The sequence below is a fragment of the Salvelinus alpinus genome, chromosome 31 (genome assembly GCF_045679555.1).
Source record: "Salvelinus alpinus chromosome 31, SLU_Salpinus.1, whole genome shotgun sequence".
NCBI classification, from domain to species: Eukaryota; Metazoa; Chordata; class Actinopteri; order Salmoniformes; family Salmonidae; genus Salvelinus; species Salvelinus alpinus.
This window is the reverse complement of record NC_092116.1, coordinates 32,920,368-32,947,081: the sequence shown is the minus strand read 5'-3', so window position 1 is coordinate 32,947,081 and position 26,714 is coordinate 32,920,368. Positions and strand designations below refer to the sequence as shown.

The window sequence follows — 26,714 nt, the reverse complement described above, 5'->3', positions numbered from 1 at the left end:
AAACCCCCTTTTCTGTACAATAAACCCTCTTTTCTGTACAATAAGAGAGATGGACAGAGAGGGAAAAGAAGAGTATAGACTATAGATATATATACCATCACCATCATTTGCCAGCAGCATACCACCCTGCATACCACTGCTGGCTTGCTTCTGAAGCTAAGCAGGGTTGGTCCTGGTCAGTCCCTGGATGGGAGACCAGATGCTGCTGGAAGTGGTGTTGGAGGGCCAGTAGGGGGCACTCTTTCCTCTGGTCTAAACAAAGATCCCAATGCCCCAGGTCAGTGATTGGGGACACTGCTCTGTGTAGGGTGCCGTCTTTCGGATGGGACGTTAAACGGGTGTCCTGACTCTCTGAGGTCATTAAAGATCCCATGGCACTTATTGTAAGAGTAGGGGTGTTAACCCCGGTGTCCTGGCTAAATTCCCAATCTTGCCCTCAACCATCACGGTCACCTAATAATCCCCAGTTTACAATTGGCTCATTCATCCCCCTCCTCTCCCCTGTAACTATTCCCCAGGTCGTTGCTGCAAATGAGAACGTGTTCTCAGTCAACTTACCTGGTAAAATAACGGTTAAATAAAAAAAATAAAAAAATATAGACATAGAAGAGAAAAGTATTACAATTGAAAGTGTACATATGTTGACATGTAACCATTGTAACCCTCATTACCATTATAACCCCCGTTACCATTACAACCCTTTTCTGTACAATAAACCCTCTTTCTGTACAATAAACCCTGTATTCTGTACAATAAACCCTCTTTTCTGTACAAAAAAAACTCTATTCTGTACAATAAACCCTCTTTTCTGTACAAAAAAAACTCTATTCTGTACAATAAACCCTCGTTTCTGTACAATAAACCCTCTATTCTGTACAAAAAAACTATTTTCTGAACAACAAAAAAACCTTTTCTGTACAATAAACCCTATTTTTATGTACAATAAACCCTCTTTTTATGTACAATAAACCCTCTTTTCTGTACAATAAACCCTCTATTTTTGGGTGGGGGGGGGGGGGGGTTCACAATCAAGATAATCAAGTCTCTACACCCTCCACAGTGGTAGTTTTATATTCTGTAACATAACTGTCTGTGATATACAGCAGTAAACAAATACACATGTTATGTTATATGAAAAAACATTAGTCCTACCTGGGGCTCTATCATCCAGGGATCATCTGGTCGACCCGTTGTATAACCAGTGAAGGTGTAGGCTGAGAACACAGGGATCCTGTTGGTCGTGTCGTAGAGAGTTGCAAACCTGTAGGCGTTGTTGTACTTCTGGCAAATCGGCTTGTAGCGGCCCTCGTTCTTGAATATCCCATCATACAAAATACCTGGGAGATTTGGAGTTGTTCCCTGCATGAAGAAATTCTTGCACTGTGGAACATCACTGAACTTGTTCACTACATGAGAGAGAGCAGGAGGAAGGAGAGAGAGAAGGAGGAGAGTAGAGAGATGATTCAATACCCCCATCATCACCTGAAGACTGTACACCACAGAGACAAAGATGAAGTTACAGAGACCAGTTGGTAGACTGGAGACTGTTGATCTGAGTCAGGACAGACTGCTTTAAATAGTTATTTCAGAGACCAGTTGGTAGACTGGAGACTGTTGATCTGAGTCAGGACAGACTGATTTAAATAGGTTTTCAGAGACTCCTCCTTCAGATGTCAAGACAGAAAGGGTTGATTTGCATAAACCCCTCTGTATGTTTCCATGGAAACTGCTGGAACAAATAACATGTGACTCACCTACTGTAGTTTCTAACACGTATGGACCCAGAACTTAATCACACAAGTCTATAGTTCTGGGAACACTTTGGTTCTGGTAGAAAAACGTTTTAGGATAAAAACATGACTTTACTCAGCATAGAGTCTGTCAGAAGATACACATCACACTATTACAACAGTGGGACTGTTCTGGAATTACGGTTGCTGAGATCACATTCATTAATATCCCACAAGGCTTAGCGACTCTGAATCAGCAACTCAAAGAAGTAAACTTGCATTTCCCTTGACCAGCAAATCAACATATTTAGTATGAAGTCTCAAAGGCCTCACATACATTACAGATATGATTACAACTGAATGAAACGGAGGGAGATGTGTCCAACTGAATGAAACGGAGGGAGATGTGTCCAACTGAATGAAACGGAGGAAGATGTGTCCAACTGAATGAAACGGAGGAAGATGTGTCCAACTGAATGAAACGGAGGAAGATGTGTCCAACTGAATGAAACGGAGGAAGATGTGTCCAACTGAATGAAACGGAGGAAGATGTGTCCAACTGAATGAAACGGAGGAAGATGTGTCCAACTGAATGAAACGGAGGAAGATGTGTCCAACTGAATGAAACGGAGGAAGATGTGTCCAACTGAATGAAACGGAGGAAGATGTGTCCAACTGAATGAAACGGAGGGAGGTGTGTCCAACTGAATGAAACAGAGGGAGGTGTGTCCAACTGAATGAAACAGAGGGAGGTGTGTCCAACTGAATGAAACGGAGGGAGGTGTGTCCAACTGAATGAAACGGAGGAAGGTGTGTCCAACTGAATGAAACGGAGGAAGGTGTGTCCAACTGAATGAAACGGAGGAAGGTGTGTCCAACTGAATGAAACGGAGGGAGGTGTCCAACTGAATGAAACGGAGGGAGGTGTGTCCAACTGAATGAAACGGAGGGAGGTGTGTCCAACTGAATGAAACGGAGGAAGGTGTGTCCAACTGAATGAAACGGAGGGAGGTGTGTCCAACTGAATGAAACGGAGGGAGGTGTGTCCAACTGAATGAAACGGAGGGAGGTGTGTCCAACTGAATGAAACGGAGGGAGGTGTGTCCAACTGAATGAAACGGAGGGAGGTGTGTCCAACTGAATGAAACGGAGGGAGGTGTGTCCAACTGAATGAAACGGAGGGAGGTGTGTCCAACTGAATGAAACGGAGGGAGGTGTGTCCAACTGAATGAAACGGAGGGAGGTGTGTCCAACTGAATGAAACGGAGGGAGGTGTGTCCAACTGAATGAAACGGAGGGAGGTGTGTCCAACTGAATGAAACGGAGGGAGGTGTGTCCAACTGAATGAAACGGAGGGAGGTGTGTCCAACTGAATGAAACAGAGGGAGGTGTGTCCAACTGAATGAAACGGAGGGAGGTGTGTCCAACTGAATGAAACGGAGGAAGGTGTTTCCAACTGAATGAAACGGAGGAAGGTGTGTCCAACTGAATGAAACGGAGGAAGATGTGTCCGACTGAATGAAACGGAGGAAGATGTGTCCGACTGAATGAAACGGAGGAAGATGTGTCCAACTGAATGAAACGGAGGAAGATGTGTCCAACTGAATGAAACGGAGGAAGATGTGTCCAACTGAATGAAACGGAGGAAGATGTGTCCAACTGAATGAAACGGAGGAAGATGTGTCCAACTGAATGAAACGGAGGAAGATGTGTCCAACTGAATGAAACGGAGGAAGATGTGTCCAACTGAATGAAACGGAGGGAGGTGTGTCCAACTGAATGAAACAGAGGGAGGTGTGTCCAACTGAATGAAACAGAGGGAGGTGTGTCCAACTGAATGAAACGGAGGGAGGTGTGTCCAACTGAATGAAACGGAGGAAGGTGTGTCCAACTGAATGAAACGGAGGAAGGTGTGTCCAACTGAATGAAACGGAGGAAGGTGTGTCCAACTGAATGAAACGGAGGGAGGTGTCCAACTGAATGAAACGGAGGGAGGTGTGTCCAACTGAATGAAACGGAGGGAGGTGTGTCCAACTGAATGAAACGGAGGAAGGTGTGTCCAACTGAATGAAACGGAGGGAGGTGTGTCCAACTGAATGAAACGGAGGGAGGTGTGTCCAACTGAATGAAACGGAGGGAGGTGTGTCCAACTGAATGAAACGGAGGGAGGTGTGTCCAACTGAATGAAACGGAGGGAGGTGTGTCCAACTGAATGAAACGGAGGGAGGTGTGTCCAACTGAATGAAACGGAGGGAGGTGTGTCCAACTGAATGAAACGGAGGGAGGTGTGTCCAACTGAATGAAACGGAGGGAGGTGTGTCCAACTGAATGAAACAGAGGGAGGTGTGTCCAACTGAATGAAACGGAGGGAGGTGTGTCCAACTGAATGAAACGGAGGAAGGTGTTTCCAACTGAATGAAACGGAGGAAGGTGTGTCCAACTGAATGAAACGGAGGAAGATGTGTCCGACTGAATGAAACGGAGGAAGATGTGTCCGACTGAATGAAACGGAGGAAGATGTGTCCAACTGAATGAAACGGAGGAAGATGTGTCCAACTGAATGAAACGGAGGAAGATGTGTCCAACTGAATGAAACGGAGGAAGATGTGTCCAACTGAATGAAACGGAGGAAGATGTGTCCAACTGAATGAAACGGAGGAAGATGTGTCCAACTGAATGAAACGGAGGAAGATGTGTCCAACTGAATGAAACGGAGGAAGATGGAACATGTGTCCAACTGAATGAAACGGAGGGAGATGTGTCCAACTTGGTGAAACCAGATATTATTAATGGTTTCATTTATTGGTGTTGTTTATGTTGATGTATTGTGGTCTGAACACTGCTGAGTTTATTTCCAGTAACTGAAGTAGTTCACAGTAAGAGTTGACACAGGGCTGTGTATGTAGAGTTAGAACATGTGGTTCCTAACAACACTGTGGTCAGAGCAGCACTGGACTGTTTAACACCTCAGACTCAGCAGCTGTAGATTCTTCAGTTGAGGCCTTTTCTCAGTAAGAGTAGAGGAGACTGGGGAACAGACTAACACTTTTAGAATTCAGTTTATTAATTATATTTTTGTGCAAACAAACATACCTCGGCTACCATTACACACTAAGTATGTTCCTAGGACATACCAGTCATTTACAATTCAACCGAGTGACGGATATTAAATGTTACAATTGACCCAGTAGGTGAATGTTCCACAGGTCAATAATTTAACAAAAAGAGAAGCAGCAAGTATATTTACTTCAGGGACTCAAAACCCTTTTTCTTCTTCAATAAAACAAAAAGTATTCAATGGATTTAAACAAAACCTCTTGGTCATGTTGAGAAACTAAACAAGCAATAGCAGTGTTGCTATTGAACGTTGGCTTGTATGATGTATGATATACTATGAATACATTTCTCATTTCATGAAACTACGGGAATCCTTTGTTTCAGGGAAACATTATATTTGTTCAACGTGCGCGTGGGGAGGAGTTCCCCTTTCTGTCCAATGAGGTCATTTCTGGACAATATTTCAGCAAGTAAAATGATGGTTCTACTTTAGAATGTGGAACACACAGCCAATAGGGAGGTTTGATTGTTACACATGATAAATAGTCACACCTGTTCCACATAGAGAGAAGTTTATCCAACCCTCCTTGTCCAGTCTTGACCACTAATTATACCAGACAGGACTCATCTTCATACAGAGGAGTTTATCCAACCCTCCTGGTCCAGTCTTGAACACTAATTATACCAGACAGGACTCATCTTCATACAGAGGAGTTTATCCAACCCTCCTTGTCCAGTCTTGACCACTAATTATACCAGACAGGACTCATCTTCACACAGAGGAGTTTATCCAACCCTCCTTGTCCAGTCTTGAACACTAATTATACCGGACAGGACTCATCTTCATACAGAGGAGTTTATCCAACCCTCCTTGTCCAGTCTTGACCACTAATTATACCAGACAGGACTCATCTTCATACAGATGAGTTTATCCAACCCTCCTTGTCCAGTCTTGACCACTAATTATACCAGACAGGACTCATCTTCATACAGAGGAGTTTATCCAACCCTCCTTGTCCAGTCTTGACCACTAATTATACCAGACAGGACTCATCTTCATACAGAGGAGTTTATACAACCCTCCTTGTCCAGTCTTGACCACTAATTATACCAGACAGGACTCATCTTCATACAGAGGAGTTTATCCAGCCCTCCTTATCCAGTCTTGACCACTATTTATACCAGACAGGACTAACTCTAGGCCAGTTCCTCTGTTTACTTCTTTCACATATCATCACAGAAAGGTTCATCATTCAGTAAAATAATGTTTACCCAGTGGCATCCTGAGGCATTGATAGATCATGAGAGAAGAAAATATTAAATGACCATTTCTAAGCTGCTCATTTATTATGGAAAAACTCACCCCAGCACTTTCTGAGGCAGGAAGGACATCACCCTCTTCTGGTCTTCACCCCATCAGGGACAGTGATGAACTGTGAGCTCTGTAGGCAGCTCCTGGTTGGGTACTGTGGGTACTAGTTGGGTACTAGTATAAATACACATATCAGAGGGTACTGTGGTAGTATAAATACACATATCAGAGGGTACTGTGGTAGTATAAATACACATTTCAGAGAGTTGGGTACTGTGGTAGTATAAATACACATAGAGGGTTGGGTACTGTGGTAGTATAAATACACATATCAGAGGGTTGGGTACTGTGGTAGTATATATACACATATCAGAGGGTTGGGTACTGTGGTAGTATATATACACATATCAGAGGGTACTGTGGTAGTATAAATACACATATCAGAGGGTACTGTGGTAGTATAAATACACATATCAGAGGGTACTGTGGTAGTATAAATACACATATCAGAGGGTACTGTGGTAGTACAAATACACACATCAGAGGGTACTGTGGTAGTATAAATACACATATCAGAGGGTACTGTGGGAGTATAAATACACATATCAGAAGGTTGGGTATTGTGGTAGTATAAATACACATATCAGAGGGTTGGGTACTGTGGTAGTATAAATACACATATCAGAGGGTACTGTGGTAGTATAAATACACATATCAGAGGGTTGGGTACTGTGGTAGTATAAATACACATATCAGAGGGTTGGGTACTGTGGTAGTATAAATACACATATCAGAGGGTACTGTGGTGGTATAAATACACACTTATCAGAGGGTACTGTGGTAGTATAAATACACATATCAGAGGGTACTGTGGTAGTATAAATACACATATCAGAGGGTTGGGTACTGTGGTAGTATAAATACACATATCAGAGGGTACTGTGGTAGTATAAATACACATATCCGAGGGTACTGTGGTAGTATAAATACACATATCCGAGGGTACTGTGGTAGTATAAATACACATATCAGAGGGTACTGTGGTAGTATAAATACACATATCAGAGGGTACTGTGGTAGTATAAATACACATATCAGAGGGTACTGTGGTAGTATAAATACACATATCAGAGGGTACTGTGGTAGTATAAATACACATATCAGAGGGTACTGTGGTAGAATAAATACACATATAAGAGGGTACTGTGGTAGAATAAATACACATATCAGAGGGTACTGTGGTAGTATAAATACACATATCAGAGGGTACTGTGGTAGTATAAATACACATATCAGAGGGTTGGGTACTGTGGTAGTATAAATACACATATCAGAGGGTTGGGTACTGTGGTAGTATAAATACACATATCAGAGGGTACTGTGGTAGTATAAATACACATATCAGAGGGTACTGTGGTAGTATAAATACACATATCCGAGGGTACTGTGGTAGTATAAATACACATATCCGAGGGTACTGTGGTAGAATAAATACACATATCAGAGGGTACTGTGGTAGTATAAATACACATATCAGAGGGTACTGTGGTAGTATAAATACACATATCAGAGGGTACTGTGGTAGTATAAATACACATATCAGAGGGTACTGTGGTAGTATAAATACACATATCAGAGGGTACTGTGGTAGTATAAATACACATATCAGAGGGTACTGTGGTAGTATAAATACACATATAAGAGGGTACTGTGGTAGTATAAATACACATATCAGAGGGTACTGTGGTAGTATAAATACACATATCAGAAGGTTGGGTACTGTGGTAGTATAAATACACATATCAGAAGGTTGGGTACTGTGGTAGTATAAATACACATATCAGAGGGTTGGGTACTGTGGTAGTATAAATACACATTTCAGAGGGTACTGTGGTAGTATAAATACACATATCAGAGGGTAAATACACATATCAGAGGGTTGGGTACTGTGTTAGTATAAATACACATCAGAGGGTTGGGTACTGTGGTAGTATAAATACACATATCAGAGGGTAATGTGGTGGTATAAATACACACTTATCAGAGGGTACTGTGGTAGTATAAATACACATATCAGAGGGTTGGGTACTGTGGTAGTATAAATACACATATCAGAGGGTACTGTGGTAGTATAAATACACATATCAGAGGGTAAATACACATATCAGAGGGTTGGGTACTGTGGTAGTATAAATACACATATCAGAGGGTACTGTGGTAGTATAAATACACATATCAGAGGGTAATGTGGTGGTATAAATACACACTTATCAGAGGGTACTGTGGTAGTATAAATACACATATCAGAGGGTTGGGTACTGTGGTAGTATAAATACACATATCAGAGGGTACTGTGTTAGTATAAATACACATATCAGAGGGTTGGGTACTGTGGTAGTATAAATACACATATCAGAGGGTTGGGTACTGTGGTAGTATAAATACACATATCAGAGGGTTGGGTACTGTGGTAGTAAAAATACACATATCAGAGGGTACTGTGGTAGTATAAATACACATATCAGAGGGTACTGTGGTAGTATATCAAATCAAGTTTATTTTATATAGCCCTTCGTACATCAGCTAATATCTCGAAGTGCTGTACAGACACCCAGCCTAAAACCCCAAACATTAAGCAATGCAGGTGTAGAAGCACGGTGGCTAGGAAAAACTCCCTAGAAAGGCCAAAACCTAGGAAGAAACCTAGAGAGGAACCAGGCTATGAGGGGTGGCCAGTCCTCTTCTGGCTGTGCTGGGTGGAGATTATAACAGAACTATGCCAAGATGTTCATAAGTGACAAGCATGGTCAAATAATAATCATGAATAATTTTCAGTTGGCTTTTCATAGCCGATCATCAAGAGTTGAAAATAGCAGGTCTGGGACAGGTGGCGGTTCCATAACCGCAGTATAAATAACCGCAGTATAAATACACATATCAGAGGGTAATGTGGTAGTATAAATACACATATCAGAGGGTACTGTGGTAGTATAAATACACATATCAGAGGGTCTGTGGTAGTACAAATACACATATCAGAGGGTTCTGTGGAAGTATAAATACATATATCAGAGGGTTGGGTACTATGGTAGTATAAATACACATATCAGAGGGTACTGTGGTAGTATAAATACACACTTATCAGAGGGTTCTGTGGTAGTATAAATACACATATCAGAGGGTACTGTGGTAGTATAAATAAACATATCAGAGGGTTGGATACTGTGGTAGTATAAATACACATATAAGAGGGTTGGGTACTGTGGTAGTATAAATACACATATCAGAGGGTACTGTGGTAGAATAAATACACATATCAGAGGGTTGGGTACTGTAGTAGTATAAATAAACATATCAGAGGGTACTGTGGTTGTATAAATACACATAAGAGGGTACTGTGGTAGTATAAATACACATATCAGAGGGTACTGTGGTAGTATAAATACACATATCAGAGGGTTGGGTACTGTGGTAGTATAAATACACATATCAGAGGGTTGGGTACTGTGGTAGTATAAATACACATATCAGAGGGTTGGGTACTGTGGTAGTATAAATACACATATCAGAGGGTATTGTGGTAGTATAAATACACATATCAGAGGGTACTGTGGTAGTATAAATACACATATCAGAAGGTACTGTGGTAGAATAAATAAACATATCAGAGGGTACTGTGGTTGTATAAATACACATATCAGAGGGTACTGTGGTAGTATAAAGACACATAGAGGGTACTGTGGAAGTATAAATACACATATCAGAGGGTACTGTGGTAGTATATATACACATATCAGAGGGTTGGGTACTGTGGTAGTATAAATACACATATCAGAGGGTTGGATACTGTGGTAGTATAAATACACATATCAGAGGGTTGGATACTGTGGTAGTATAAATACACATATCAGAGGGTACTGTGGTAGTATAAATACACATATCAGAGGGTTAGATACTGTGGTAGTATAAATACACATATCAGAGGGTTGGGTACTGTAGTAGTATAAATACACATATCAGAGGGTAATGTGGTAGTATAAATACACATATCAGAGGGTACTGTGGTAGTATAAATACACATATCAGAGGGTCTGTGGTAGTACAAATACACATATCAGAGGGTTCTGTGGAAGTATAAATACATATATCAGAGGGTTGGGTACTATGGTAGTATAAATACACATATCAGAGGGTACTGTGGTAGTATAAATACACACTTATCAGAGGGTTCTGTGGTAGTATAAATACACATATCAGAGGGTACTGTGGTAGTATAAATAAACATATCAGAGGGTTGGATACTGTGGTAGTATAAATACACATATAAGAGGGTTGGGTACTGTGGTAGTATAAATACACATATCAGAGGGTACTGTGGTAGAATAAATACACATATCAGAGGGTTGGGTACTGTAGTAGTATAAATAAACATATCAGAGGGTACTGTGGTTGTATAAATACACATAAGAGGGTACTGTGGTAGTATAAATACACATATCAGAGGGTACTGTGGTAGTATAAATACACATATCAGAGGGTTGGGTACTGTGGTAGTATAAATACACATATCAGAGGGTTGGGTACTGTGGTAGTATAAATACACATATCAGAGGGTTGGGTACTGTGGTAGTATAAATACACATATCAGAGGGTATTGTGGTAGTATAAATACACATAGAGGGTACTGTGGTAGTATAAATACACATATCAGAAGGTACTGTGGTAGAATAAATAAACATATCAGAGGGTACTGTGGTTGTATAAATACACATATCAGAGGGTACTGTGGTAGTATAAAGACACATAGAGGGTACTGTGGAAGTATAAATACACATATCAGAGGGTACTGTGGTAGTATATATACACATATCAGAGGGTTGGGTACTGTGGTAGTATAAATACACATATCAGAGGGTTGGATACTGTGGTAGTATAAATACACATATCAGAGGGTTGGATACTGTGGTAGTATAAATACACATATCAGAGGGTACTGTGGTAGTATAAATACACATATCAGAGGGTTAGATACTGTGGTAGTATAAATACACATATCAGAGGGTTGGGTACTGTGGTAGTATAAATACACATATCAGAGGGTACTGTGGTAGTATAAATACACATATCAGAGGGTTGGGTACTGTAGTAGTATAAATAAACATATCAGAGGGTACTGTGGTTGTATAAATACACATAAGAGGGTACTGTGGTAGTATACATACACATATCAGAGGGTACTGTGGTAGTATAAATACACATATCAGAGGGTACTGTGGTAGTATAAATACACATATCAGAGGGTAGGGTACTGTGGTAGTATAAATACACATATCAGAGGGTACTGTGGTAGTATAAATACACATATCAGAGGGTACTGTGGTAGTATAAATACACATATCAGAGGGTTGGGTACTGTGGTAGTATAAATACACATATCAGAGGGTTGGGTACTGTGGTAGTATAAATACACATATCAGAGGGTATTGTGGTAGTATAAATACACATAGAGGGTACTGTGGTAGTATAAATACACATATCAGAAGGTACTGTGGTAGAATAAATACACATATCAGAGGGTACTGTGGTTGTATAAATACACATATCAGAGGGTACTGTGGTAGTATAAAGACACATATCAGAGGGTACTGTGGAAGTATAAATACACATATCAGAGGGTACTGTGGTAGTATATATACACATATCAGAGGGTTGGGTACTGTGGTAGTATAAATACACATATCAGAGGGTTGGATACTGTGGTAGTATAAATACACATATCAGAGGGTTGGATACTGTGGTAGTATAAATACACATATCAGAGGGTACTGTGGTAGTATAAATACACATATCAGAGGGTTAGAAACTGTGGTAGTATAAATACACATATCAGAGGGTTGGATACTGTGGTAGTATAAATACACATATCAGAGGGTACTGTGGTAGTATAAATACACATATCAGAGGGTACTGTGGAAGTATAAATACACATATCAGAGGGTTGGGTACTGTGGTAGTATAAAAACATATTTTAGAGGGTACTGTGGTAGTATAAATACACATATCAGAGGGTTGGGTACTGTGGTAGTATAAATACACATATCAGAGGGTTGGGTACTGTGGTAGTATAAATACACATATCAGAGGGTACTGTGGTAGTATAAATACACATATCAGAGGGTTGGGTACTGTGGTAGTATAAATACACATATCAGAGGGTTGGGTACTGTGGTAGTATAAAAACACATATAAGAGGGTACTGTGGTAGTATAAAGACACATATCAGAGGGTTGGGTACTGTGGTAGTATAAATACACATATGAGAGGGTACTGTGGTAGTATAAATAAACATTTCAGAGGGTTGGGTACTGTGGTAGTATAAATACACATATCAGAGGGTGCTGTGGTAGTATAAATAAACATATGAGAGGGTACTGTGGTAGTATAAATAAACATTTCAGAGGGTTGGGTACTGTGGTAGTATAAATACACATATCAGAGGGTGCTGTGGTAGTATAAATACACATATCAGAGGGTACTGTGGTAGTATAAATAAACATATGAGAGGGTACTGTGGTAGTATAAATACACATATCAGAGGGTACTGTGGTAGTATAAATACACATATCAGAGGGTACTGTGGTAGTATAAATACACATATCAGAGGGTACTGTGGTAGTATCAATACACATATCAGAGGGTACTGTGGTAGTATCAATACACATATCAGAGGGTACTGTGGTAGTATAAATAAACATATGAGAGGGTACTGTGGTAGTATAAATAAACATTTCAGAGGGTTGGGTACTGTGGTAGTATAAATACACATATCAGAGGGTGCTGTGGTAGTATAAATAAACATATGAGAGGGTACTGTGGTAGTATAAATACACATATCAGAGGGTACTGTGGTAGTATAAATACACATATCAGAGGGTACTGTGGTAGTATAAATACACATATCAGAGGGTACTGTGGTAGTATAAATACACATATCAGAGGGTACTGTGGTAGTATAAATACACATATAAGAGGGTACTGTGGTAGTATAAATACACATATCAGAGGGTTGGGTACTGTGGTAGTATAAATACACATATCAGAGGGTACTGTGGTAGTATAAATACACATATCAGAGGGTTGGGTACTGTGGTAGTATAAATACACATATCAGAAGGTTGGGTACTGTGGTAGTATAAATAGACATATCAGAGGGTACTGTGGTAGTATAAATACACACTTATCAGAGGGTACTGTGGTCCCGTGTGGCTCAGTTGGTAGAGCATGGCGCTTGCAACGCCAGGGTTGTGGGTTCATTCCCCACGGGGGGACCAGGATGAATATGTATGAACTTTCCAATTTGTAAGTCGCTCTGGATAAGAGCGTCTGCTAAATGACTTAAATGACTTAAAATAAATAGTATAAATACACATATCAGAGGGTACTGTGGTAGTATAAATACACATATAAGAGGGTACTGTGGTAGTATAAATACACATATCAGAGGGTTGGGTACTGTGGTAGTATAAATACACATATCAGAGGGTACTGTGGTAGTATAAATACACATATCAGAGGGTTGGGTACTGTGGTAGTATAAATACACATATCAGAAGGTTGGGTACTGTGGTAGTATAAATAGACATATCAGAGGGTACTGTGGTAGTATAAATACACACTTATCAGAGGGTACTGTGGTCCCGTGTGGCTCAGTTGGTAGAGCATGGCGCTTGCAACGCCAGGGTTGTGGGTTCATTCCCCACGGGGGGACCAGGATGAATATGTATGAACTTTCCAATTTGTAAGTCGCTCTGGATAAGAGCGTCTGCTAAATGACTTAAATGACTTAAAATAAATAGTATAAATACACATATCAGAGGGTACTGTGGTAGTATAAATACACATATAAGAGGGTACTGTGGTAGTATAAATACACATATCAGAGGGTTGGGTACTGTGGTAGTATAAATACACATATCAGAGGGTACTGTGGTAGTATAAATACACATATCAGAGGGTTGGGTACTGTGGTAGTATAAATACACATATCAGAAGGTTGGGTACTGTGGTAGTATAAATAGACATATCAGAGGGTACTGTGGTAGTATAAATACACACTTATCAGAGGGTACTGTGGTCCCGTGTGGCTCAGTTGGTAGAGCATGGCGCTTGCAACGCCAGGGTTGTGGGTTCATTCCCCACGGGGGGACCAGGATGAATATGTATGAACTTTCCAATTTGTAAGTCGCTCTGGATAAGAGCGTCTGCTAAATGACTTAAATGACTTAAAATAAATAGTATAAATACACATATCAGAGGGTTGGGTACTGTGGTAGTATAAATACACATATCAGAGGGTTGGGTACTGTGGTAGTATAAATACACATATCAGAGGGTACTGTGGTAGTATAAATACACATATCAGAGGGTTGGGTACTGTGGTAGTATAAATACACATATCAGAGGGTTGGATACTGTGGTAGTATAAATACACATATCAGAGGGATAGATACTGTGGTAGTATAAATACACATATCAGAGGGTTGGATACTGTGGTAGTATAAATACACATATCAGAGGGTTGGGTACTGTGGTAGTATAAATACACATATCAGAGGGTACTGTGGTAGTATAAATACACATATCAGAGGGTACTGTGGTAGTATAAATACACATATCAGAGGGTACTGTGGTAGTATAAATACACATATCAGAGGGTACTGTGGTAGTATAAATACACATATCAGAGGGTTGGGTACTGTGGTAGTATAAATAAACATATGAGAGGGTACTGTGGTAGTATAAATAAACATTTCAGAGGGTTGGGTACTGTGGTAGTATAAATACACATATCAGAGGGTGCTGTGGTAGTATAAATAAACATATGAGAGGGTACTGTGGTAGTATAAATACACATATCAGAGGGTACTGTGGTAGTATAAATACACATATCAGAGGGTACTGTGGTAGTATAAATACACATATCAGAGGGTACTGTGGTAGTATAAATACACATATAAGAGGGTACTGTGGTAGTATAAATACACATATCAGAGGGTACTGTGGTAGTATAAATACACATATAAGAGGGTACTGTGGTAGTATAAATACACATATCAGAGGGTTGGGTACTGTGGTAGTATAAATACACATATCAGAGGGTTGGGTACTGTGGTAGTATAAATACCCATATCAGAGGGTTGGGTACTGTGGTATTATAAATACACATATCAGAGGGTACTGTGGTAGTATAAATACACATATCAGAGGGTACTGTGGTAGTATAAATACACATATCAGAGGGTACTGTGGTAGTATAAATACACATATCAGAGGGTACTGTGGTAGTATAAATACACATATCAGAGGGTTAGATACTGTGGTAGTAAAATACACATATCAGAGGGTTGGGTACTGTGGTAGTATAAATACACATATCAGAGGGTTGGATACTGTGGTAGTATAAATACACATATCAGAGGGATAGATACTGTGGTAGTATAAATACACATATCAGAGGGTACTGTGGTAGTATAAATACACATATCAGAGGGTACTGTGGTAGTATAAATACACATATCAGAGGGTACTGTGGTAGTATAAATACACATATCAGAGGGTACTTTGGTAGTATAAATACACATATCAGAGGGTACTGTGGTAGTATAAATACACATATCAGAGGGTACTGTGGTAGTATAAATAAACATATGAGAGAGTTGGGTACTGTGGTAGTATAAATACACACTTATCAGAGGGTACTGTGGTAGTATAAATACACACTTATCAGAGGGTACTGTGGTAGTATAAATACACATATCAGAGGGTTGGGTACTGTGGTAGTATAAATACACATATCAGAAGGTTGGGTACTGTGGTAGTATAAATACACATATCAGAGGGTACTGTGGTAGTATAAATACACATATCAGAGGGTACTGTGGTAGTATAAATACACATATTAGAGGGTACTGTGGTAGTATAAATAAACATATTAGAGGGTACTGTGGTAGTATAAATACACATATTAGAGGGTACTGTGGTAGTATAAATACACATATCAGAAGGTACTGTGGTAGTATAAATACACATAGAGGGTACTGTGGTAGTATAAATACACATATCAGAAGGTACTGTGGTAGTATAAATACACATAGAGGGTACTGTGGTAGTATAAATACACATATCAGAGGGTACTGTGGTAGTATAAATACACATATCAGAGGGTACTGTGGTAGTATAAATACACATATCAGAGGGTTGGGTACTGTGGTAGTATAAATACACATTTCAGAGGGTACTGTGGAAGTACAAATACACATATAAGAGGGTACTGTGGTAGTATAAAGACACATATCAGAGGGTACTGTGGAAGTACAAATACACATATAAGAGGGTACTGTGGTAGTATAAATACACATATCAGAGGGTACTGTGGTAGTATAAATACACATATAGGAGGGTACTGTGGTAGTATAAATACACATATCAGAGGGTTGGGTACTGTGGTAGTATAAATACACATATCAGAGGGTACTGTGGTAGTTTAAATACACATATCAGAGGGTACTGTGGTAGTATAAATACACATATCAGAGGATTGGGTACTGTGGTAGTATAAATACACATATAGGAGGGTACTGTGGTAGTATAAATACATATATCAGAGGGTACTGTGGTAGTAAAAATACACATTTCTGTTGTATAATAGGCGGGCATGGGGTCGGGAAAATACTTTAAAATACAGAGTTAGGACCTATTTTAAATTCCTCAAACACGTCTGTGATGGTTCTTGTTAAAAGAACTGGAGGTCTTATCACCACCAGTTCCAGGAAGTAGACCTACAGTAGGTTTACATTTGATTTGTCACACCAGTTCCAGGAAGTAGACCTACAGTAGGTTTACATTTGATTTGTCTCACCAGTTCCAGGAAGTAGATCTACAGTAGGTTTACATTTGATTTGTCACACCAGTTCCAGGAAGTAGACCTACAGTAGGTTTACATTTGATTTGTCACCACCAGTTCCAGGAAGTAGATCTACAGTAGGTTTACATTTGATTTGTCACACCAGTTCCAGGAAGTAGACCTACAGTAGGTTTACATTTGATTTGTCACCACCAGTTCCAGGAAGTAGACCTACAGTAGGTTTACATTTGATTTGTCACACCAGTTCTAGTTCATATTCCCTTTCCTGAAGAATTGTATTTCCTGACAATAATATTTAGACGGTCATTTCAGTTACTGATAAATCTATAGATTTTTGAAGAATACAGCTGTCTCAGAACCATGTCTCCATCTCTCTCTCCCTCTTCCCCCCTTCTCCCACTCCTCTCTAGCCCCTATCTATCATCCATCTCTCTCCCTCAACTCCTCTCTCCCCCTTATCTATCATCCATCTCTCTCCCTCAACTCCTCTCTCCCCCTTATCTATCATCCATCTCTCTCCCTCAACTCCTCTCTCCCCCCTATCTATCATCCATCTCTCTTCCTCAACTCCTCTCTCCCCCTTATCTATCATCCATCTCTCTCCCTCAACTCCTCTCTCCCCCTTATCTATCATCCATCTCTCTCCCCACTTATCTATCATCCATCTCTCTCCCTCAACTCCTCTCTCCCCCCTAATCTATCATCCATCTCTCTCTCAACTCCTCTCTCCTCCCTTATACATCATCCATCTCTCTCCCTCAACTCCTCTCATCTATCCACGTCTCTCTCTTCCACCTTCTCTCTCCCCCCTTATATATCATCCATCTCTCTCCCTCAACTCCTCTCCCCCCTTATCTATCCACGTCTCTCTCTTCCACCTTCTCTCTCTCCTTTTTATTCCTTCATTACTGATCTGCAGGTAGAAAATGTTACATGTATAACACACTATTACAACAGTTGGATAGTTCTGGAATTATGGTTGCTGAGATCACATTCATTAATATCCCACAAGGTTTAACACTTAACTCAGCACCCCCCCCTATCCTCTGTTAAGTTGTAACTTTGTGAGGGTGGAGACGTCACTAACCAGAACTCAGTTCTCATTACTGGAAACCAGAAGATATTAATAATGGTTTCATTTATTGGTGTTGTTTATGTTGATGTATTGTGGTCTGAACACTGCTGAGTTTATTTCCAGTAACTGAAGTAGTTCACAGTAAGAGTTGACACAAGGCTGTGTATGTAGAGTTAGAAAATGTGGTTCCTAACAACACTGTGGTCAGAGCAGCACTGGACTGATTAACACCTCAGACTCAGCAGCTGTAGATTCTTCAGTTGAGGCCTTTTCTCAGTAAGAGTAGAGGAGACTGGGGAACAGACTAACACTTTTAGAATTCAGTTTATTAATTATATTTTTGTGCAAACAAACATACCTCGGCTACCATTACACACTAAGTATGTTCCTAGGACATACCAGTCATTTACAATTCAACCGAGTGGCGGATATTAAATGTTACAATTGACCCAGTAGGTGAATGTTCCACAGGTCAATAATTTAACAAAAAGAGAAGCAGCAAGTATATTTACTTTAGGGTCTCAAAACCCTTTTTCTTCTTCAATAAAACTAAAAGTCATCAATGGATTTTAACAAAACCTCTTGGTCATGTAGAGACACTAACCAACCATTATTACATTGAATAAGAGCTTTCTACCTGGTTTCTAATTGGAGTTATTTATCTGTTACAACTGACCCTGTGTTACTTGGTTCCCCAGTCTACCCTACCTTCATGGATAATATTTAAAATGTCTGCTTCTCTTAAGTAAAAAAAAATAAAAATACTTCAATGACCATAAAAATGTTAAACAGCTGAAGCAGGTCACACAATTTTACTTCTTTTAAAATTACCTTTTGTAGTTTTGATTTAAAGATCTGGACGTTTATTTGCTAATTGTTTACATAAAGTGTTGCCTTGAATGTTGGCTTGTATGACATGATATACTATCAATCAATTTCTTATTTCATGAAACAATAGAAATCCTTTATTTCCAGGTTCATCATTCAGTAAGATAATGTTTACCTAGTGGCATCCTGAGACATTTATAGATCATGAGAGAATAAAATATTAAAATACCATTTCTAAGCTTCTCATTTATTGTGTAAAAACTCACCCCAGCACATTCTGAGGCAGAACTTGGAGACAGGAAGGACATCACCCTCTTCTGGTCTTCTCCCTACCAGGGAAAGGACAGTGATTAACTGTGAGCTCTGTAGGTAGCTCCAGGTTGGGTACTGTGGTAGTATAAATACACATATCAGAGGGTTGGGTACTGTGTAGTATAAATACACATATCAGAGGGTACTGTGGTAGTATAAATACACACATCAGAGGGTTGGGTACTGTGTAGTATAAATACACATATCAGAGGGTACTGTGGTAGTATAAATACACATATCAGAGTGTACTGTGGTAGTATAAATACACATTTCAGAGGGTTGGGTACTGTGGTAGTATAAATACACATATCAGAGGGTACTGTGGTAGTATAAATACACACATCAGAGGGTACAGTGGAACTATAAATACAGATATCAGAGGGTTGGGTACACATATCAGAGGGTACTATGGTAGTATAAATACACATATCAGAGGGTTGGGTACTGTGGTAGTATAAATACACATATCAGAGGTACTGTGGTAGAATAAATACACATATCAGAGGGTTGGGTACTGTGGTAGTAATAATACACATATCAGAGGGTACTGTGGTAGTATAAATACACATACCAGAGGGTACTGTGGTAGTATAAATACACATATCAGAGGGTTGGGTACTGTGTAGTATAAATACACATATCAGAGGGTTGGATACTGTGGTAGTATAAATACACATATCAGAGGGTTGGGTACTGTGGTAGTATAAATACACATATCAGAGGGTTGGGTACTGTGTAGTATAAATACACATATCAGAGGGTTGGGTACTGTGGTAGTATAAATATACATATCAGAGGGTTGGGTACTGTGGAGGTATAAATACACATATCAGAGGGTACTGTGGTAGTATAAATACACATATCAGAGGGTACTGTGGTAGTATAAATACACATATCAGAGGGTGCTGTGGTAGTATAAATACACATATCAGAGGGTTGGGTACTGTGGTATTATAAATACACATATCAGAGGGTTGGGTACTGTGGTAGTATAAATACACTTATCAGAGGGTTGGGTACTGTGGTAGTAGAAGTGCACATTTCTGTTGTATAATAGGGGGGCATGGGGTCGGAGAAATGGGGTCGGGGAAAATACTTTTACAATGACAGAGTTAGGGCCTATTTTAAATTCCTCAAACACGTCTGTGATGGTTCTTGTTAAAAGGCCTGGAGGTCTGATCACCACCAGTCCCAGGAAGAAGACCTACAGTAGGTTTATATTTGATTTGTCACACCAGTTCCAGGAAGTAGACCTACAGGAGGTTTACATGTGATTTGTCACACCAGTCCCAGGAAGTAGGACGACAGCAGGTTTACATCTGATTTGTCACACCAGTTCTAGTTCATATTCCCTTTCCTGAAGAATTGTATTTCCTGACAATAATATATTGACGTCTTTATCCAACCCTCCTTGTCCAGTCTTGACCACTAATTATACCAGACAGGACTCATCTTCATACAGAGGAGTTTATCCAACCCTCCTTGTCCAGTCTTGACCACTAATTATACCAGACAGGACTCATCTTCATAGAGAGGAGTTTATCCAACCCTCCTTGTCCAGTCTTGACCACTAATTATACCAGACAGGACTCATCTTCATAGAGAGGAGTTTATCCAACCCTCCTTGTCCAGTCTTGACCACTAATTATACCAGACAGGACTCATCTTCATAGAGAGGAGTTTATCCAACCCTCCTTGTCCAGTCTTGACCACTAATTATACCAGACAGGACTACCTCTAGACCAGTTCCTCTGTTTACTTCAAAAACATCTTCTTCCAAATTTGATCACAGAAAAGTTAATCAGTTAGATAATGTTGACCCAGTGGCATCCTGAGGCATTGATAGATCATGAGAGAAGAAAATATTAAATTACCATTTCTAAGCTGCTCATTTATTATGGAAAAACTCACCCCAGCACATTCTGAGGCAGGAAGGACCCTCTTCTGGTCTTCACCCCACCAGGGCAAGTTCAGAAGCCTGGGGTGGATACAAGAGGGTCTGGGGTAGATCACCAGGGACAGGGGCCGAACGTGAGGCAGGAGGAAGCGCTGGAGGTACCTGTACGTCCAAGGGTTCATACCTAATACATACAGAGAATACATAAGTGACAGATACAGTACTAAGCATTCTCAGCACCATGACAGCAGATCTACAGCATGAAAGGTAAGTGACAGATACTAGATTTAGTTGTGTAACTAAAGGACAAAGAATGCACAGGCCTTTATGACAGATACAGGAAGGAGTGTCATAATGGAAGGGGTTTCATCTGTAAAAAGTCCACACTGCATTTATGGAAAGCTGTGTAGCATTCAATACATGGACAAATAGTAAGATTAACACAATGCATATCTTCCATTATTGTAAAGTATTCATGCTTGCAGAATGCCAAGGGAATTGAGTAGCCTACCTAACATTGCAATACATTGCAGACCCATATTCATGTGTAGATTGAAATGCAAGGCAAATATCCCGATTATCACACCATTAAACTAGATAACATAATACATGTATTAGCTAATCCATGACTGATACATGTTGAATAAAACTGTTATACACTGGAACCGAAAATAAACTACTGTACAGTAGCATGCTAAAGTTACTGTACTGTAGCCTGCATCACGTAAACACTATTTCACAACTTCACAGACGTCTTACACCATACAACAAAGCGCGAATATAAGCGATAGTATGCATTAAAATAGATACGATTGTAAAAATAGTATTGAAAATGCAGACAAGTGGCCGCTGATTGTACCGGTAGTTACCGATACCAAACCAATGCTACGGGTATCATAGGTAGATGACTGCAGAGATAGAACTGTATAATGTTTTCAATTCACTTTTCCATTCTTCTTACAACTTCAGAGATGTAGCAATAAGATTACAATCCATTTCATCCAACCTTATTAAAGATACTTACTCTGTAACTCTCCTTGAGATTTAAACAATGATCCGATGAAGGGAAAGTGTCTTCTTCTTCGATGGAGTTTAACGGCGGTTGACATCCAATGTTAAGGTGCATTACCGCCACCAGCTGGACGAGGTATTAAATAAGAAACGTAAAAACAATATCCCGGATAAGAGGTAAAACGATATCATATAAAATAAAACACGTCAACTAAAAAAAACATCATACGTCTTCAATCCCAGTCCAGTCCAAAATACATCCCTACACCGGCTCAGGGGCCTGTGATGGGGCTACATTCACCGACAGGATTTCTTGCACCGAGGAAATCAGGAAGACCCCCAAAAACGTTCAGCTGCATTCACAATGATTCCAATGTTCTTAGACTTCTTCTCTGATTGTGTCGTACAGTTTATGACCATTGTATTATTTATGCCATTTCCCACCTGGCCAAAATGAACACCTGTGTGATAATGCTGTTTGTTGACTACAGCTCGGCGTTCAACTCCATAGGGCCCTCAAAGATCATCAATAAGCTTAGGACCCTGGGACTAAACACCTCCCACCGCAACTGGATCCTGGACTTCCTGACGGGCTGCCCCCAGGTGGTAAGGGTAGGTAACAACACATCCGCCACGCTGATCCTCAACACGGGGCGCCTCAGTGGTGTGTGCTCAGTCACCTCCTGTTCACTCATGACTGCATGGCCAGGCACGACTCCAACCCCATCATTACGTTTGCTGATGACACAACAGTGGTAGGCCTGATCACCGACAACGATGAGACACCCCTATAGGGAGGAGGTCAGAGACCTGACCGTGTGGTGCCAGGATAACAACCTCTCCCCCAACATGATCAAGACAAAGGAGATGATTGTGGACTATAGGAAAAGGAGGACCGAGCACGCCCCCATTCTCATCGACAGGGCTGTAGTGGAGCAGGTTGAGAGCTTCAAGTTCCTTGATGTTCACATCACCAACAAACTATCATGGTCAAAACACACCAAGACAGTCGTGAAGAGGTAAAGACAAAGCCTATTCCCCCTCAGGAGACTGAAAAGATTTGGCGTGGGTCCTCAGATCCTCAAAATGTTCTACAGCTGCACCATCGAGAGCATCCTGACGGGTTGCATCACTGCCTGGTATGGCAACTACTTGGCCAGTGTCAGAGGAAGGCCCTACAAATTGTCAAAGACTCCAGCCACCCCAGTCATAGACTGTTCGTTCTGCTACCACATGGCAAGCGGTACCGGAGCACCAAGTCTAGGTCCAAGAGGCTTCTAAACAGCTTCTACCCCCAAGCCATAAGACTCCTGAACATCTAATCAAATAGCTACCCAGACTATTTGCATTGTCCCCCTTCTATGCTGCTCTTGTCATTTACTGCTGCTCTTTAATTATTTTAATTAAATAAAGGTAAATACATTTAATTTGTGCCTTTCCCTTTGATTTGATAGCCTTCACATGCCCCACAGGGCTCAAACTGTTTGAATCAATGTTGTTTTCTGCGCATTAACTTAGCTAGCCAACGTTGCCATGACATCGCCTAGAAGTGTGATCGGGGATTTCTATTGGACAGTTTCTATACATCTTCATACTGGTTGCGAGATGTCGCCACTAGATGGCGCTGCTGTTCTGTGTATCTGAGTGTGATTCTATATAGTACTAGTGAGCCAAGTTAGGCATGACTTACTACGCGCTGAATGGAGCTGTATGCGTACTACAGAGTTATGCTGAAGTAAAGACTAACTAATCAACATTACCTTGCTCTTGTATAGAATAAACACCGTACAAAACAATACTAAACCATCTTTGGAATAACTGACAACTAAAAGAGGGCTTTCAATAATCACTATTTTTAGCTCAAATAATTTGCACCAATGTTGAATGGTCTCATATGGGAATCACTTGGCTACATTTACAAGCCATACGTACAAAACACCAGACTTTCAAATGCTTCATTACAGATATTTTATTCCTTCCATTGGGAAGAAGATTGATCACATTTAGAAAATAAAGTAGGATCTCTATGGTTACAGTGATAAAACAAACAGAACCTGACATACCGATAAGGGGAACAAGGGAAACCTAGTCAGTTGAAGGAATTCATCCCAAATATGTTTTCCACATCTAACCCAAGCCCTCTGAATCAGAGAGGTGGGGGGGACGGCCTTAATCAACATCCACGGCACCCAGGGAACAGTAACTGTTGTTGGGGGTTAAATGCCTTGCTCAAGGGCAGAACGGCAGATGTTTCCACCTTGCCTTCTCAGGGACTAGAACAAGCAACCTATCAGTTACTGTCACAACGTTCTAACCTCTAGACTACCTACAGTATACAGGGCAATATGCAGCTCATACAATAACACATTGTCTCACCCCGTCACTGTTTGGGTTAACAGCTGAGGGATAAGGGCTGGAGAAATGTAAACACTCTCAAATTCATAGACAGAGCTTCTGATGCAATGACTGACAATCCATGATATCAAAATTATAGTTTTAACCATGTTTTGAGGGTATACAATGTTTGTTTACAACTAATACAGCTGTCTACTACAGCAGGTCAGGTCAGTAGTCTACTAAAGCAGGTCAGTACAGTAGTCTACTAAAGCAGGTCAGGTCAGTAGTCTACTAAAGCAGGTCAGGTCAGTAGTCTACTACAGCAGGTCAGGTCAGTAGTCTACTAAAGCAGGTCAGGTCAGTAGTCTACTACAGTAGGTCAGGTCAGTAGTCTACTAAAGCAGGTCAGGTCAGTAGTCTACTAAAGCAGGTCAGGTCAGTAGTCTACTAAAGCAGGTCAGGTCAGTAGTCTACTAAAGCAGGTCAGTAGTCTACTAAAGCAGGTCAGGTCAGTAGTCTACTAAAGCAGGTCAGGTCAGTAGTCTACTAAAGCAGGTCAGGTCAGTAGTCTACTAAAGCAGGTCAGGTCAGTAGTCTACTGTGCTGATAGTTCAGAAAGTATTGTCATTAATAGTGAATGTTGATCACAGCGTGAAACTCAGGTCAGACTAAACCAGGTCCATTATTACCTGCTTGACCTGATGATGTCACAGGTTCCTGGTGGTTATGTCACTACATCATCATCACCAGCACAGAAACAAATACAACAGGTAGGTAATAACCTTTGACCCCAACAGAGACACAGTCATCATCATAGACACAATGATCACGTACATCCCGATCCTTGAGGAGAAGCGCTCTCGGAATATCACCTTTTGGACACAGATCTGGGGGGTTAGGGGTTAGTGGTAGGGTTAGGGGTTAGTTGTAGGGTTAGGGGTGGACTGGACACCCCCACCATAATGATGGTTCAGCATGTTATTCAGGCTGTCCACAGGAGATCTGGGACTCTGTTGTTCAGATCGTTGTTGATGTTGTTGAGAACTGCTCCAGTCACCATAGATTGTTGTCTGGTCGTTAGCATCCTTAAGTTCTTCACAAGAGCTTCTCTGACTCTCCATTTTACACCATCTGCCTCGGTTGAAGGATCTTTCCTGTGGGGAACGGCGTTTGTCAGGGTGAACGTGGACTTCTTGGTATCATCATCATGTACTAACATGGGAAAAGGTGACCTCTGTCCATATCCATGTTGTTTTATTGTAGTCTGCATCCGCAGCCTGGTGGTCAACTCTTACACCTTTATAATCTACCTCCATGTCACGTTGACTCTTACACCTTTATAATCTACCTCCATGTCACGTTGACTCTTACACCTTTATAATCTACCTCCATGTCACGTTGACTCTTACACCTTTATAATCTACCTCCATGTCACGTTGACTCTTACACCTTTATAATCTACCTCCATGTCACGTTGACTCTTACACCTTTATAATCTACCGCCAGCCAGCCAGCCAGCCAGCCAGCCTGCCTGCCTGCCAGCCTGCCTGCCTGCCTGCCTGCCTGCCTGGTTGTTCTGCCGCCCAGGACGAGCCAACTATATTTACATCTTAGACATCCTTATGGATCTAATCTTGGCACTTTCAAAAGTGACCTTTCCACCCAGACAGAGGCTCCACTGACGCAGAAAACTGTAAGCTTCAACCGCTGGCTTCTCGTCCCTTGTAAAACCCAACACTAAAAGCTGCCTGGGTTTAAACAAATATTCTCTTTTCAGAAAGAGAAAAGCTAAATTAAAAGGGACAGAATAGTAGAGTCAGTTTTTTTGTATCTCTTCGAATATTATAGGCTGCAGCTCAGCTTCAGATTGTCATAGAGAGGAATCAATATATCTCCATATGCATCGGAGTCCCGTCTTTCTCAGGCATTTCAGAGCTTGTTTCTACCGTAAGACGTCACAGAGTTAAGCATTGTTATAGAACGCTTGATATCATCTGGATACGTTTTATGTATTTATTTACAAATATAAAGAAAACAATATATATATAATTTTTGCTATTTTCTTTTACAAAGGATACGTGATACCCTCAGTCAATTCGAGCCCTGGTTTTAGTCAAACACACCAAGCCCTTCCCAGACACGGAGGTATTTAATCAGAACCAAACACACCAAGCCCTTCCCAGACACGGAGGTATTTAATCAGAACCAAACACACCAAGCCCTTCCCAGAC

At 40.6% G+C, this 26,714-nt stretch overlaps 2 protein-coding genes across 4 annotated transcripts in view; both read right to left on the bottom strand.

The window, feature by feature from the left end:
• The window catches only part of LOC139561523 (endonuclease domain-containing 1 protein-like), a 97,776-nt gene extending 95,580 nt beyond the window's left edge, over window positions 1-2,196 (bottom strand). Inside the window, exon 1 of one of the 2 annotated variants that reach the window (XM_071378714.1) lies at window positions 1,153-2,196. In XM_071378714.1, the coding sequence (XP_071234815.1) occupies window positions 1,153-1,479 (327 nt within the window). In that variant the 5' untranslated portion in view covers window positions 1,480-2,196. The remainder of the gene's footprint in view (window positions 1-1,152) is intronic. The other variant, XM_071378716.1, reaches the window with a different exon arrangement.
• The window catches only part of LOC139561513 (endonuclease domain-containing 1 protein-like), a 177,282-nt gene extending 154,815 nt beyond the window's left edge, over window positions 1-22,467 (bottom strand). Inside the window, exons 1-3 of one of the 2 annotated variants that reach the window (XM_071378690.1) lie at window positions 22,160-22,467; window positions 21,150-21,319; window positions 19,193-19,313 (exon numbers count right to left, since the gene is read on the bottom strand). In XM_071378690.1, coding sequence (XP_071234791.1) covers window positions 19,193-19,313; window positions 21,150-21,319; window positions 22,160-22,244 — 376 coding nt within the window. In that variant the 5' untranslated portion in view covers window positions 22,245-22,467. The other variant, XM_071378693.1, reaches the window with a different exon arrangement.
• Window positions 22,468-26,714: the final 4,247 nt, after the last annotated feature.